The 16,197-nt window shown below is 47.8% G+C and overlaps 1 protein-coding gene across 1 annotated transcript in view; it reads left to right on the top strand.

The window, feature by feature from the left end:
- DOCK2 (dedicator of cytokinesis 2) overlaps window positions 1-16,197 on the top strand; it is a 358,186-nt gene that overhangs the window by 73,327 nt on the left and 268,662 nt on the right. The window contains exon 23 of the mRNA XM_054568066.1: window positions 16,041-16,149. Coding sequence (XP_054424041.1) covers window positions 16,041-16,149 — 109 coding nt within the window. The remainder of the gene's footprint in view (window positions 1-16,040; window positions 16,150-16,197) is intronic.

The raw sequence follows: 16,197 nt of genomic DNA, 5'->3' as shown, positions 1-16,197 counted from the left end.
CCGTTGCAGACCTGCTCATTCAGTTCTTGCTTCTTCCTCCTCCTCCATGTAATCCCAGCCTCCCGGGGCTGCTCTGCCATCCGCAAACTCCTTCTCCACCCTCATCCCCATCCCCTCAGTGGCTAAAGGCACAACAGTCTCCAGAGCGAGGCTACCTGGGTTTGAATTCTACTGCTGCTATTTACTAATGTTTATGACCTTGGGCAAATGATTTCGTCTGCCTGAAGCTCAGTGTCCTCATAAGAAAAACAGGCATGCATGTGAAACCCTTGCAGGGTGGTCGTGCAGACCAAATGAGCTAATGGGTGTCAGGCACTTAGCACCGTGCCTGTCACACAGCGAGTGCCCACGGTTATTATTATCGCAGGTTAGGTGCATTAGCCTTATTATCTCCATCCGTCTTCACAAAAATCCTGTGGAGAATCTGATGTCCTGACTTCATCTCCTCCTACTCACTTGTTCTGTGCCAGCCACACAGGCCTCCCTTGCTGTGGCTCAGACTCCTGACTCTGGGCCTTCGCATCCTCCCCAGATGTCTTGGCACAAACGTCTCCTTCGCTACCCTCTTCACAACGCAAGCCCTGCCCCGGCCCTTGTGATCCCCTCCCCTTCACTCTGCTTTCCACCTTGTTTTCCCTCCCTGTAGAACTGATCACATGTTAACGTGCTACATAGCAGTGAGCTGTGCTTCCGTTCATGCCCCCTCCCTGCTAGAATGTCAGCTCCAGGAGGACAGGAGTCTTTGTTTCACGCTGGATCCCGAGCCCTGACAACAGCGCCCGGAGTGAGCTGGCAGTCATACCATGTGAATGGGGGCACCGCCTCTGTCCCCCTTCACAGATAAGGAAGCGGAGGCTTAGCTTCAAGCTCAGGGGTCACACAGCCAAGAAGCAGCAGAGTGAGGCTTCACGTTCTGCCTTGTCTGATTAGGCCAACTCAACAAACACACTCGCCTGCACGTGAACTGCGGTTGGCCACGGGGAGGGGCCGCCCTGAGAGAGAATGCCGACTGGAAGTGTGGATCCCCAGTGCCGTCAGGGCTGCTGAGAGGCACAGGCTGAGCAGGCTTAGGTGCGCTCATCCCCAAGCTCAGAGGATTTCAATAAAGAAAATGATGATACGGAGGAATTTCAGGAGAGGCATCCTCACCACTGCAGCAAAGCTATCCAGGCAGCTGTGACTTTATTTTTGTATCCACCCAATAAATGAGTAGAGAAAAGCTGACCAAGGGCCAGCACAGGTGAGCTCACGCTCCTTGGAAGAGAGTCAGTGGTCAGGGAAAGGGAAATGCACTCGGCACCCTGCTGGGAGCAGCAGCATCTCCAGGCGGGGTCTGACTCCCCTCCTGGGGACCGGGGACTGGCCGTGGTCCGGGAGGCGCCATCGGCCTGCACGGAGCCAGCAGCCCCATTAGCACAGGCACCGCGGGGGCATGGGCCGCGCCTCCCACGGCCGGCCTGGTCGGGCTAACCTCCCAGGGCCAGCGCTGCCGTCCTGCCTCTAATTGCCTTCAGCGCCAGAGGAGTTGCCTGATGCTCTTGGGTGTTCTCTTTTGCACTTTATTTTGCCTCTCGCTTTACTCTGCCCACACCCTGCCTCCACTGCCCTGCCACCAGTTCAGCTTCTCCTTATGGAAATATGATATGATATGCCAGCTTATCCTCCAGGTCTGGGATATGTTAGGCAGCAAAACTGTCTGAATAAAGCTCCGGCATGCTCAGTGTCTCCTGCAGTTGGAGGGAACACATAAGCCTCTGTCTTTCTAAACAAATAAGAATTTAACTCGGAGGTACTTGCCAGGATGATTTGTTTTCATTGTTCATGTATGACTAAGTATTAAAATGTAATCATTTGTTTATGCTGAGCCTGGGCTGGAATTCCAGTCACATTGCTATTCCTGTTTCTCCTGTATATAATTTGTTTGCATGTTAATGCCTTTTATTCCTATATTAGCCTCTGTTTTTGGTTTTGAATATAATTTCACTTTTTGACAACAGTAATGGCTCAGTGAACTGCACAATTGCAGTTAATGGCATTATTTTACGATAGCATTAACTTGGCTTCAGATCAGGATGGAAGAGTAAACTGTCATCAAAGGATATTGTCAAACAGTCACTTCCCTTTAATTTATTATCTATTTTATGAGTCACTACAGTGCAGAGGGGGAGCTAATAGCCTGTTCCTTATAAACACGTGAAAGTGCTTTGTAATTCATTAAGTTACCGGCATGATAGCACGAAATGTGTAGATGCATGCATTTTAAAGCAGTCCTCTTTCCCCTTTGCCTATGGAAATATTGGTAAACTTACACTGGGCATCTGTGTTGTGATAGGGACTTTGTTAAATGCTGGGAACTCTGAAATTAATGTCAGGCTTCCTCAAGTAGGAACAGTCTAGTGGGGGAGACAGACATGCAGGCCAGCAATCAAATCCTCGCTCCCCGGAATAAGCAAGGATCGGCAGGATGCACAATGAAGGCTTGCAAGTGGTTCCTGGGGGCAGAGAGCTTTCAGTGACAAACAGCACCCTGGGAGGATTCATGATTCTCCTCAGAGGAGGTGATGTTTTAAACTAGACATTGAAGGGCATCTAAGAAGCCTGCCCATGGGAGAAAAGAGCCACAAAATCTAAGTACACATGGTCCCCTACTCACGATGCTTTGACTTACAGTTCTTGAACTTTGCAATGTGCAAAAGTGATACACAGTCTGTAGGAACCATACTTTGAATTTTGATCTTTTCCCGGGCTAGTGATCCGTTGTTCTCTGGTGACTCTGGGCAGGGACAGCGAGCGCAGCGGCCAGTCAGTGCTGAAGTCACGGGGGTACACAACTGATACGCTGCAGTGTAGTCATTGTGCTCGATGACTTGGCCCAATTACAAGCTAATTAGGCGTTCTGAGCAAGTCTAAGCCAGTCTAGGCTGAACTATAGTGTTTGGTTAGGCTAGGTGTGTTAAATACATTTTTAAGTTACAATGGTTTATTGGAACGTGGAGAAGCATGTGTAGAGGGAGGAGCGTATGAAACAGAACTTCCGACGACTCCTGCTCCTCTGAACGCCACTTGTTAAGCCTCTCCCCTGGGCTTGGCCCTGTACTGCTTCTCACTTTGCCTCACTTAGCACTCACAACAACTCTGCACGGTATAGGTATTACTCTATCTGTTTTACAGAAGGGGAAGTTGAGGCCCAGGAAGCCACAGAAGGTGACTCTGGGTCACACAGCTAGACATCAGGGAGGGATGTGCGATCAAAGCCTCAGTTTGCTGTGCTATCCATGCTCACTGTGAAGAGCATGTTAGTGGAGAAGAGCAGCCAGTGGACGAAGCTGAGCCGGTGGAGGAGTGGGATGGTGTGTCTGAAGGCATGGGTTCAGGCTGGACTGAGGAGCGCCTTGGGTGCCAGGCCGCGGGGTTGGACCGCATCCTCTCTGCTGGGGAGACTGGCATAGACGCTACCCTCTGTCCTCAGCGCACAGGGTGAATACTCCAGCAGGCTTACAAATTAATCCACTGGGGTCAGGCAAAAATATTAAAATCCCTTCATTTTATCCAAGATGAAGAAATTGAACTTTATAAACACTTGACTTATACTTGGAAAATCCATGGATATAATTTATAAATAAATAAGCATCTATTGAGAATCATGCTTAAGATTTTTTTGTCATAGGAGCAGCGTGGAAATCCCTGCCTTTGGCAATGGGGAGCCATTGACATTCTAAAGCAGGAGATTAATGGGATCGCATCGATGTTTTAGAAAGATGACCACAGAACTAAGGTTAGTGTGTGGAATAGCGAGATCAGGAATGAAACTGATGCAACCATCCAGGCAAGAGACTTAAACTGAGGTAGTCACAGTGGGCCTGGAGAAGGAGAGGAAGCAGGTAAGAGTTTACAGAGGGCAGCATTGCCAAACCTAATTAAGTACGGGAGTGGGGTTGAAGGAGAGGGCTGATCTGAGACTGAAATTTGGGGCCTGTGTGATCAGGCGTGGCTCTCCAGCGTGTGAGTACAGGGATGAAGCAGGTTGGGGGTGGGGGGCGAGAGAGGACAGGCTTGGTGTGGGACATGTCAAGCTTAAGGTGTTTCTTGGCATGGCCAGGTGGAAACGTACAGCAGGCAGTTAGGTACAAATTTGCAGTTCAGGGGCATTAGGATGCAGGTACAGTTTTGTTAGAAATTCATCCAAAGTGGTATTTGAAGCTATCGCATAAGGTGAGCAACAGTCTAAATCTCAGGATGAAACACAGAGAATAGGCCTGTTGAAGGGATGGATGAGGAGAGAGTCCAGGGAGGACTGGATCCCAGGAGCCAAGAAAGGGTATGTATCAATGTGGGGGAGTATAGCAGCCATGTAACTGGTGAGGGGACTGGAACCGGCCAGAGGCAAGGTATTTTGTGATTAGGAGGTCTTGGGCAAATTAGCCAATCCTTTAGAGTTTAGCATATCCCCTAATATCGAGTCAGGAGCCATCAGGGAGCAGAGGGATCAGGTGCAATTGATTCCCATTATCTGCATGTGAATTAGGTGTATTGTGGGTTGTCCTTTGCCTGGGTTAACTCTAGGCTGGCTTCCCCAGCCGATCCTTCAGAGGCTGGGTAAACTCCTTTCTGTTTGGTGCAATCTCATACACCGCTTACAGCAAAGTATAAGACATTCATCTTGTCTGCTTCCATTGTCCTTTTAAATGGCTTAATTTTGCAGAACAAGACTATCTGCGCTGTAGGTAGTTAAGGGAAAAGCCATGGAGGACTCTAGATACTCATTCTTTTGGGCTGAAGCAGTAGAGATTGCCTTTCCTTGTCAATGCCTTGTTCGAAGTCTGGAAGCCAGTTTGCTGTCAGAACGCTGGCCCTGGCGCAGAAAGGGCTACTTCTGTCAAGTGCTGATGCTGACAGTTCCTCAGAGAATGGCTCGGGTGGAGATCAATTTCCTGCGTAAATGTATAGGTTCGGGAAATGTGTTTGCAAATCCCGTTACTAAATATGAGCTTTCAGGACAATAAAGGGCCTAGACTGCCAGAAGGGTGAAATTCGCCACGCTAACATAATTGTCGGGGATGCCGAGCTGAATCTGGACGGCTGAATGTGCTTTGGGATCCACTTCAAATGCACTTTAGGCGGGCATGACCCCCAAAGCAGAATTTGTTTCCTTAACAGGAAATAGTTGTTGCATTTGCTGCTTACTGTGTTTTTGGGGTGGATGGGAAATTTAAGAGGAGTTGTTGTGAGGTGCATACGTGATCGTCTAGTGCCTCCCCCATTGTTATAAACTTAAGAATGCGGCCTCTCCTAAAACTGAGGGGCTAACAGAGGATGGTGAGGGCCCTGCACGGACTCACACGGGGCCTTGTCTGCTGCACGCATTGTACCTGCTTTTCTGAACCTGGGATTTTGCCATCTTCCCAGGCACCCATGGGACAGGAGGGATGTGCCCTGTAACTAATTCACAGGTTGTCTCAGGACCTGGAAATCTCAAGATGGTACACAGCTTTTCTGCACGTGGGTGCCTCTCGGTATTGTTAGAGTTGCGCCGAAAGCCTATGACTTCTCAAAGGCCTTTAACTCAGCATTTGCTGTTCTTACATTATGTGTTCCATGCACACTGGGTCCCAAGAACAGGTTCCCCTTTTCACACCTTAAGTTGATAATGGAAGTTTCCACCTAGTTGAAATATTTCTCTAGGGGTAGAGGTTTGGTTTGCTTTAACACTCAAGTGTTTATGCAACAAATATTTACTGAGTGGCCACTAAGCCGCCCTGCTGGACACTGGAAATATGACAGTGAAGTGGACAGCCTCAGGGCTGGTCTTCCAGGATTTTCAGTTTAGCTGGGAAGGGAGTCGCTAAGCAGAGAGTCATGTGTGCACAAGTGAAGTCCAGGGGAGGTGTGTGAGGTGCCCCGAGAGTGTGTAATAGGAGGTCAGATCTCACCATGGGGTCAGGGAGGTATCCTGGAGGAAGTGCCATCTCAGCTGTGAGCTGGCAGGTGAAGAAAAGGCTGTGCTCCATGAAAATAAAGTTGGAAGGTGGTCCCTGACCTAGTAGGGAGCTTGATTCAGTTGAGCTGTGGGTAGGCCGAGGAGGCTGGAGTTCAGTGACAGAGGGACAGGGTAGTAGGAGATTGCCAGGAGGGATATGAAGGGCAGACCTTGAGGATCCTTGAAGGTCAGGGCCATGGTGTCTGCATACTCTCCTGAGGGAAATGGGGAGCTAGTAACGGATTTTGAGCAGAAGAATGACATGATCACTTTTGTGTTTTGAAAACGGTCCCTCTGACCAGTGTGTAGAAAACGGATTGAAAGGGAGTAAGAGCGAAGGAGGGGATGTCGGCTCAGAGACCCCTGCGGGTGAGAGGTGATGGGGCTGTGGATGAAGGTGGGGCTGATGAAGACGGAGCATAGTAAATGGCCTTGGTGACTGTAGTTGCTGAAAGAGTAGATCTTCACTGTTCTCACCATACACTTATATCAACTGTAATTACATGGCGGATGTGTTAACCAGCCTTACTGTGGTAATCCGTTTTGAATACGTATTTGTCTCAAATCATCATTTTGCACACCCTAAACTTACACAATGTTATATGCCAATCACATATCAATAAAGCTGGAAAGCTGGAGTTGGGAGGTGGAATTAATGGGGCTTGCTGACTGAATAACATTCAGGCTCTTCAAGGTTGACCCCTCCCTAGCTCGCAGTCTGCCTTGGGGGCCTCCGCAGGTGGGCAGGCTTGGTCCTGGACGATTGGCGTGCCCTCTCTGGCACTTTGACAATAGAAACCATTGAAAGTTTCCTCAATGGAAAAGTGCTCCCCTTAGAGATGAGGGAACCAGTGCCCCAGGTGAAGTGACCCGCTAGGGGCCAGAGCACTAATGCTGGAGTCTGATTTAGAATCTGGGGGTCCAGGCTGCCGCCCTTCTGCCACAGCCATCCCACTGCTCAAGTGAGGTCTGCCATAGCGCAGACCTTAGTGCATTTGAACTCGACGCTTCCTCAGGTGTTCCCGCATTTCAAAACAAAGAGTTCTAATGCACATTTATTTTTAAAGCCAGCGCCATTAGTGAGGAAAATGTTAAAAATTCTATTTAACTCCACACACCAAATGTCAAGACTCTCAGGGGAACTGAGCAGGAAGTCTAGGGTTAACTATCCTAATCAGGAAGCCACAGGCTGAAAGGACAAAGTTCAGAGGCTCTTGGCATGACCACTGTTTAGAGTAATAGTAACTTGACATTTCTTAGGCAATTGTCTCTACCTGGAGTCCATGCCAGGAACCAGGAGACAGGCGAAAAATCAGCATTTCTCTTTAGTAATTGCAAAGGAAAATCTGCCTCTGGTTGTATGACCTCGAACTAGATCCCCTGCCTCCAGCCGCAGTTCCCACAGTGAGAATGATAGAATTCAGGAAATAGTTCCGGGGAAGAGGATTGTTGAGAAAGGAGCTAGAGGGCAAGAAACATTCACCTCAAAGAAAGAGTAGCTATCCCTTTTTAAAATTAAATGTAATATATACTTGTTTAAAACCAGAATATTACATAGAAGTATATAAGGGGACTGCTGACATACACAATTCTTTTTCTAAGAGATAATATAATTACTAATTTAATGTGTAGATTTCTGGATGCTACTTGGTGAGAGTGTGTGTGTGTGTGTGTGTGTGTGCATGTGCACACGTAATCATTCTACAACTTAGAATATTGTCACTTAAGTTATCATGGGCACTTCCTAAAATACTAAAGGAAGAAATGGTAAGAGAATCGATCAGAACCTAATTTCTTCTCGGTCCCTAAACTTTTAGACCAAGTTGGACCTAAAGAGAAAAAGCTAGGAAGACCCTGCTGAGTATGAGCTTCTCTATCACATAGGCAATGTAGTCTGTGTCACTCCCTACATGTCTGGGAGCCGAGGGCGGGGGGCGGGGGAGAGAGAAGGGGAGAGAGTGTGTGTGTGTGTTTCTATCATTAGGAAAGTTGTTTTGGGAACACTCTATTTCTAATTATATTGAGGGGGGAAAACTCTGAATACTTTTTTTCATGCTAATGGGAGAAATTCACTTATGTGCAAAATTATGCAACTTAGTTTTTGCCAAATGACTTGAAGGCTACAGCTCCTCTCAGTCAGATGAAGGATGGCATGGGGCACACGTCACACTCTATTCATAACGTGGAGTTCTTTTCAAGGCGTTTGCTGGCATCTTGTTACCTACTTACTATTAATTTATTACACAGGGTTGCCATATTTTAAAAGTAAAGTGAATGTTTTAGATGGATTGTTTTTCTTTCATTTCTTCCACATTGTTAACTTCAATTTTTTAAATTTAGGCTATTTACACTTCCACCTGAGGCAGTTTTTCTTCAGTGCTTGCATTAATTTTTGTGGTTTCCTTCTAGACACTTTTCAAAGCAGTATCCTCACAGGTTGAGTTTGGCTTTTTCCCTTTTGTCTACAAACCTTTCTTACCTGGGGTGATTTACAGGAAGAAGACTGTTCAGTGAAACTTCTTTATGCTAAGAGGTGATCCCCCCTCAAATGTCAGAATCTGGAAAAGTACCAGCTCAAATAGAAATAATTTTGTCATTGGTGAAAGGCTTGGTACCAGGAGCTGGTCTGAGCCTAGCCTGTTGGCTGCTGCTGGTGTTCAATTAAATGAAGTCTGGACCGAGTTCTCTTGACCACAAAGGCTACTTGACAATTCACACTGGCTACACTGTAGTGGTCCTAAGTCCTTCCTTACATAGTCCCTTTCTGATAAGTTTCACGCTTTTTCTTCTAATGGAATAATGCTTTACATTTCAACTTTGTTACCTGTGCAAAGAGGATTTCTCTGGCCACCTGGATAGCTCACTCAAGGCTCATTGCACCAAAATTCCAGGTCTTAATCTACAATTTCCTATTTATTTCAGGTACATAGACCATGGTGTTAGGGGAAGGGGTGGATGGTGACAATGACCATGGAGGAAAGAAGTGAGTCAGGAAGAAGACCCTCTCTCATTCACGAATCTTTTACAGCCCTATTGCTCTGACTTAAATGTGCCTGCTGAGTGCACTGAATAGTTTCTTCCTATAAGTAGAATCAATAAATGCAAGGATGATTTTCAGATCGACTCAGCCCCTTTGTCTATAATTATTCTTCATCCCAGGTTGGGGCAGGGTGGGTAGGGTGAGGGGAGAGAGGGAGAGAGAGAGAGGGGGAGAAGCTGAGAGGTAGGTAGGTTCTGATCTTAGAGTGGTGTGAATTTTTCAGAGTAATTACTGTTCTGAAACCACTAATGGCTTAATGGTTCTTTCTTTTTGTAAAGTCACTAATTTACACCTACTCTAATAGAGCAAATTATTGGCTCAGGGGTAGAAGCACCAGCCAAGTCACCTTGAATTTAGAGCTTGAACAGAAAAGTGTGAGAGCCAGTCATTTAGCTTCTCTTCACAGTCCCATCACATCATCCCGAGGGCAAATAATACTTCACTGCCCACCCAACTTGTTCCAGTCTGGCAGTCAGCTCTTACTTTGCTCTGTTCCCCAGAGGCAGCATTGCCTAGTGGTTAGAAGCATGACCTTTGGAGCCACACACTCTTGGGCTCAAATTCGGACTTGTCATTTACTACTTGGGTGACCTTGTACAGTTAATATACAGTGTACAGGGCCTGGTGCATGACAAATGCTTAGTAATTAGCAGCTATTATTACCAGTAAAGGTAATAATAATAAAGTCTGCATAGCTGAAGATGACTATTTATACCATCCTTGAGATCTTGTTTGGTTACCATTGGAGTTAGCTTCACTGGAATAAATTCTGGATTCATAAGACAATTCTGTACAGCCATATTGAAGATACTGAGGTTCATTCATTTAATAATGTATCCTTTGTTCACACGTTTGTGTATGACCCACTTTTGCTGTTTGGGACCTATTGCTAGGCATGGGGATATTATGGCATAGATAGCCTTGATCTCCACCTTCAAGGAGCTTATACCCAAGTGGAGAAGACAGGCAAACGAGTGGTGATGAGAGCGAATGGAACATTCGGACAGGGAAGCCTCCGTTGCTGTGCCCCATCGCCGTGGCAGCCCGCACTCAGTGCTGTGTGCAGTGCGTGTCATTCATCTAAGGCAGCGATTTTCAGCCAGCGTGCTGCAAGAATTTTTAAAACATGTGATACCTAACTATATTGTCAGGGCACTGACCTCTTTTCCCTTCTACTGTCAAATAAAAAAATGACAACAGCTAACACAGCAACAGCTGTCCAGTGTGAACGAATCAAAATTACACCTATGTTTTTGTCGGATTGACAAAACATATATATTTCTTGGTGTGCCGCAGAATAATTAGTTTATGTGTGCCTTGGGATTTAAAAAAAGCTTGAAAATCGCCAGCCCAAGAAAATGCATTAAATAAGCGGCCTCCCTTCCACCGTATTCCTCCAGTGCCTAGCATCACATTTGGGGGCACCAAAGGATCTTGAGTTGTGTGGCAAGGTGACAAAATGGTATGGCGTGGCATCATTGTTCGAGTAGTTTTGCTCAGTTCCATGTAAGATCACGGAGATTCTTAGAACAGATTTCATTTTAAAAACCTTCCAATTAACTTGGTCTTGCTCCGAGGCACTTGCAAAATGAGTCAAGTCTGTGTCTTGCCAAGAGCGCATTTAGGCAAAGATGTGACTGGGTGTGGGAGACAGAGGAAAGCTAGGGCCCGGGGCTAATCCTGGGGGCAGTTCCCCGCCTGCCGGGAGGAAGGCGGGCGGGGGTGGGGGAGCTGGCCGTGCTGCTGCTGCTGAGGCCTGAGGGGTGCCCGCAGAGCCGCGCGCTTCTAGCCCCCTCGTTCATGCCTCTTTAAACCTTTTTTTTCTTTTCTTATATATAATATAGAGATAACAGCTCCTACCAAAATGAGCTAATCCACGCCAAGAACTTAGCAGAGTGTCGAACCCGTAGGGAGTGCTCAATAACGCTACTAAAATTTTATTAGTATCGCGCAGTGTGGGATGGTGACAATGACCGTGCAGGGAAGAGGCGAATCAGGAAGGGGACCCTCTGGCTCATGAGTCTTTTCCAGCACTATCGCTTCAACATGATGTTCCCGTGGGCTCACCTCATGATTTCTCTGGGGACAGGGACAGAGTCCTATGCCTGTCTCCACCGCAGCGCCTGGAGTGCTCAATAAGTGGTACAGTGATTGTCTTTATGAACATGTAATTTCTTTTTTCTTTTTTTAAATTGTTGACACTATTACAGATGTCCTCATTCCCCCGCCCCGTCTCCCCCCAACCCCACTTTGTGCACCTCTATCCAGCCCCTGCCCAAAGAAGATGCCAATTTCTTTGTCCTTAAGGGTTAGGAGGCAAAAACAGGTAAAGCTGGAAGAAAAACATGATGCTATTTAACAATATCTTATATTTATTGAGTGTTTACTATGCACTGGGCACTGTGCTAATCACTTTATACTCATTATTTGATTGTAGGGCCACCTTATGGGGCCAGTGCCATTTTTCTAACGATAAAACTGAGCTTTAGAATGACAAAGAAACTTAGTCGTGGTCACTCAGCTAGTAAGTGGCAGAGCAGGGAGTGGAGGCTATGCAGTCTTACTGAAATGTCTGTATTGCCTGAAAGAGACGGGGAGGAAGTCAGGATGCCTGAGGATGTGGCTCGGCAGAACCGGAAGAGGCTGAGGTGTGGACAAGGAAATGGGGCCGGATGCCAGGAAAACCCCCTCCCCTGGACTCTAAAGTGAACCTTTCCCAGCCCGAGGACACCGTGGTTAGGCGCTGCTCTCCCCAGCGTCTGACTTGCGGTTGGCACCTTGTTTTCAGTTGAGGCTTCGTGTGCCTGCGTGGAAGAGGTGGTGCAAAGCATTGCACAGGCTCTGCAGGGCCGCGTTTGCATTTGACACCTGCTCAGCTGTGCACAGTGTTCTTCAATGAATCACATGCAAGCTGAGCGTCGCTATATTTATCCGAGCTCTGGGGGCCCCAGCGCCCACGGTGGCAGGACAGCGGGATGCCGCGGGCACTCACGTGTCCCGGCGCGGCCGGCGCCTCTCAGGCTGATCCAGTTTTCCTTGTGACCAGGGCCTTCAGGCCCTTCAGTAATCTGGTTGCTGGCCGAATCAGCTGGTTTCTGAGGCATCTTTCTAGGCATCCTGAAGCCAGGACAAACGCTTCCCTCCTGAAGCTGTAACGGAGACCACATGCTAAAAAAGGACCTTGAAACTGCATCTGCTGTGCCCTTGACTTCAAGGGCGCGTTTAAAGACTTGCAGGTAGAGGAAGCAGCGTCCCTCTCCACACTTCAGGCTTCCCACAGGAGATCCCACAGTGCCCACCCCCTCATCGTCAGCTTATTTCTTCCATATAGTCCAAAACCCGTATGTATTTTTTTCTTAGTTTTTCCTCAAAATATTCCTTTTATTTATGTATGCTCAGATCAGGAAGTTTGCCAATATGGTCACTTCGTGCTCAGGAATCAACAACACAATAAAAATAGCTAATATTTATTTAATTAACACTTACTAACTGCCAGCTACACTATTAAACACTTGAAAGGCATTATCTCATTTATTTTTTTTTTTTCACCTTGCAATAGAGCATTCTATCTCCATTTTATCAGCAAGAAAGATAAGGCTTCAGAGATAACATTGGTCTGAAGCCACACAACCAGGATGGTGTGGTCCTGGTCACTAGATACAGCTTTTTGTTTCCTTTCTTACTACCAACTGCAGTCACTTCCTCCAACTCTCTCATTCCCACCAAGTAAAAACACGGGGCTGTTAAGACTTCAACAATTTTGCCTAGTGATGAAGCCAGTGTAAAATGCAAGCCATTTCCCCATAGAGTTGTTTTTTCATCCTTTGGGAAATGTAGGCTGGTGCCGTTTGGTGTTGCAGTGTGATATTAGGGATTACAGCGCGGCCTGCAGTAGGGACTTACTTGTGACGTGACTAACAGGGAGCAGTTTGGGTTCCCACTGATGCAACTGCCCCAGCTTTGTCCTCCTGAGATCTGTGTCATCTATCCTGAGGTCTGGAACTACCCCGCTGGAACTGCCTGTGACCTAGAGCAAATCACGCCTTGCTGGCAGAAATTAAATTCGTTTCCCGTGAAGCATAAAGTTGAGTGGAAAGCCTTGACTTGGTCTTACGGCTTAAAAGTCTCTCTCCCTTCCCACCTCTGGTCAAATGACATTGGAAAGACAACAGTAAGACCAAGTCACTTCCCCACTCTGGCCCCCAGTCATTTCGTCTGTACAATGCAAAGCATGAGCTAATGCTTGCTGGCCCTCCCCGCAGCTCTCGGTCCAGACCCTAGAAGTCCGTCCCACCTGCAGGGCTCTGACTAGAAGGGGTTGCAGGGAACTCAACCAGGGCTAGTCTAAGCAAGGAAAAAAAAAAGGTAGGGGGTGGTTGTTATTGGGAAGAGTTAAATAACCTGGCCGAGCAGTGGGGACCAGGGCAACCTCAAGGGCCCCTTCAGCAGAGGCTCACAGACACTCCCACCGGAGCACCGTCATAAAGACAAAGCCCATTTTTATGTTTCTCTGAAAATAAAAAACGAACCAACAAATATTAGAGGCAGAGCTGCCTGAGACTATTTATTCTGGGAGGAGGGTGTGAGTGTAGGTAGGCGGGCAGTGCGGGTGGTTCCCAGGAAGAGGACTTGGTGCTCCCCACACACATGTGCGCGCGCACGCAGAGTCCCCAGTATTTCTTACAGAGAAAGGCCATGTACATGTAAGCAATGACACGTCCATTGTGGGCAGCCACATCTGGGTATTAGATGTGGGTAGGGGACATGATAGGTCAGTAACAGGGACTCTGATGCTGTTCATTAAAGACTTCTAGGCAGCTGTGATTAGAGGAAAGAGTAATGGATCAAGGGAAAAGCCTTGGGGGTGGACCTCCGTTCGCTTAGCTGGGGCACAAATTAAAACTAGCCGTGTCATCTCCCGGGGAAGCCACGGCCACTTGGAGTTAGGATCCTCCCTTCTCCCTGCCAGATCTGTCCCATCTTCCCCACCTGGGTGAGATTTGGGCAAGTTCCAACCCCTTGAGAGTTGTCTGTGTCCTCATCCAGGCAATGGAAATGACAGCAAAATTATGCTTTGCACCCACAATTAACAACAGCAAGACGACACCTAGCTTCGCAGGGCCAGGCATGTGCCCGGCACTTCGCTGTGAGCAGGTCTCCTCGCAGTCCTTGGATGCAGCGCTACCGCCTGCATTTTGCAGGTGTGAAGCCAAGGCTCATAGGAGTTAGGAGAGGCAGTAAAGCAGAGAGCAAAGTGGTAGACCAGCTGATCGATGGCCAGGTTTGAATTCTGGCTCCATCACTTCTGGTGTGGAGTCGTTGGATGTATTGCTTAATCTTTGTCAACCTATAAAATGCTGCTTCCCAGCATTTTTGCTACCCAGAATGCTTCATGGTGTGTTGTAAGGGTGATTTCATAAACACACACACACACCCTTGCCTGCCCGCACCCCACTCCCCCCCGGGGCAGAGTCATGTTCTGCAACATTTGCTACTACTAATCAGTTCTTCAGTTAGTAGTACAGGGCAGAATGGAGGCTGGAACCCAGAGCTGGCTTGCTCTGAACCCCATTCTGTGCGTCGGACATCCCTGCGCCAGCAGGGCAGGGAGGCTCAGGGGTGAGTGGTGTAGGACGGGATAGAGGGCAGTCGGAGGGGAAGAGAGAGGAGGGAAGCGGCTTCAGGACTCCTGGTTCCTCTCTCTCGCGGCCATGTCTCTGTGGCCTCGAGCTTCACATCCAGAAAGTCAGCAGCAAGTGCCGGGTCCCGGGAATGGGCCGGACCGTTCAGCACTGGCTTACCCTTAAGCGTCTTAACTCCAGGAGGACTTTAGGAAGGAGTCAGGAAAAAGAGAGAGAGCGACAGAGTGACTAAAGACAGAAAAGCAGAGATAAACATAGGGCCCCACAGAGGGCAGGGAGTGAAGAGTGCACTCACAGAGAAAGGAAGTGGAGGAGAAGCAGGAAGAAGAGAGAAGAGGGGCGAGGGGCCAGGTGGGGATGCTGCGGAGACGGCTGTGTGACGGCCGCTGTCCTGTGTTGACAGAGCAAACCAACCTGTTAACGTGTCAGCGCTTTATCTGAGGAAAGTGCAGCAGGCGGCTGTGTGGACTATGTCGGGCTGTGACAGGAGAGGCTTTTTATCTGAACTGGGGACAGAAGCCATCTTCTCTGTGTGTTGCGCAGGGCGCTACAGATTAGGCTGTGGGCGTTTCACGGTGGGCCATAAAGGCTTGTTTGGAGAGGCCTTGGGCTGAACCCCACTCCAAGTTCAGGCCAAGAGAACAATAAGACTCGGGGGTCTGGAGGCTGATTTTATACCAGAGGGTGGTTTCCATAAAAAAGTCACATGTGTACATTAGCACAGCTTGAAAACCTGTCAGGATATCCATCAAGATGTTAACAGTCACTGATCCCTGGGTAAGATTAATGAGTTGTCGTACTTCGTGAGTAATGCATTTCTGGTTTGTGTACATTTTTTAATGATAACAACATAGGGCCTTTATAGTCAGAGGAACAACGGGTTTAAATGGGTAATAACCATGCTCCTAAGTGACGGGGCAGCAAAAGCAAGGCCCTGACCTGGCACAAGCGTGTTCCTACTCACATGACGAGTGAAAGGGCCATCTTGCATTTGAAAATATTTCTCCCTGGCATTTGCACAATACTCTGGAAATCTTTTGGCCACAATCTTTCCTCTGATTCTTGAGTAGGGGTGAAATTAGTAATGTCCTCTTGGTTTGGACAAGCTTTATTCCTTGGAGGTTGTTCAGGGTTTAAGACTGTGAGGGCGGATTTATTATGCAAGTCAGCGGGAGCGTTTCTGTTCGGAGTGGTGGAGGGAGGCTTTTCCCTCCAGTGGATTATGCATGCGGGGCCTGCTGAATGAACTCCCTCCCCCTCAGTCCCCCTTGCCCACTCTTTTCTCTTTTCAATTTTAAATGAAGTTTGTGGCTGACTGGCATGCACTTTCAAAGGTAGTGCCTGTCGGCTTGAGAAATGACCCAGATGTGTTTTCTTTCAGGCTTTACGAAGGCAAAGAACAGATGGAGTTTGAAGAATCCATGAGACGGCTCTTTGAATCCATCAACAACCTGATGAAAAGTCAATATAAAACCACCATCCTTTTGCAGGTTGGTTTACACTCCGAAAATCATCTGTCTTTTCCCTAGGTCACTCTG

The sequence above is a fragment of the Pteronotus mesoamericanus genome, unplaced genomic scaffold, assembly GCF_021234165.1.
Source record: "Pteronotus mesoamericanus isolate MK-2021 breed Mesoamerican mustached bat unplaced genomic scaffold, CSHL_Meso_final contig_2, whole genome shotgun sequence".
NCBI classification, from domain to species: Eukaryota; Metazoa; Chordata; class Mammalia; order Chiroptera; family Mormoopidae; genus Pteronotus; species Pteronotus mesoamericanus.
This window is presented reverse-complemented; position numbering and strand designations above follow the sequence as displayed.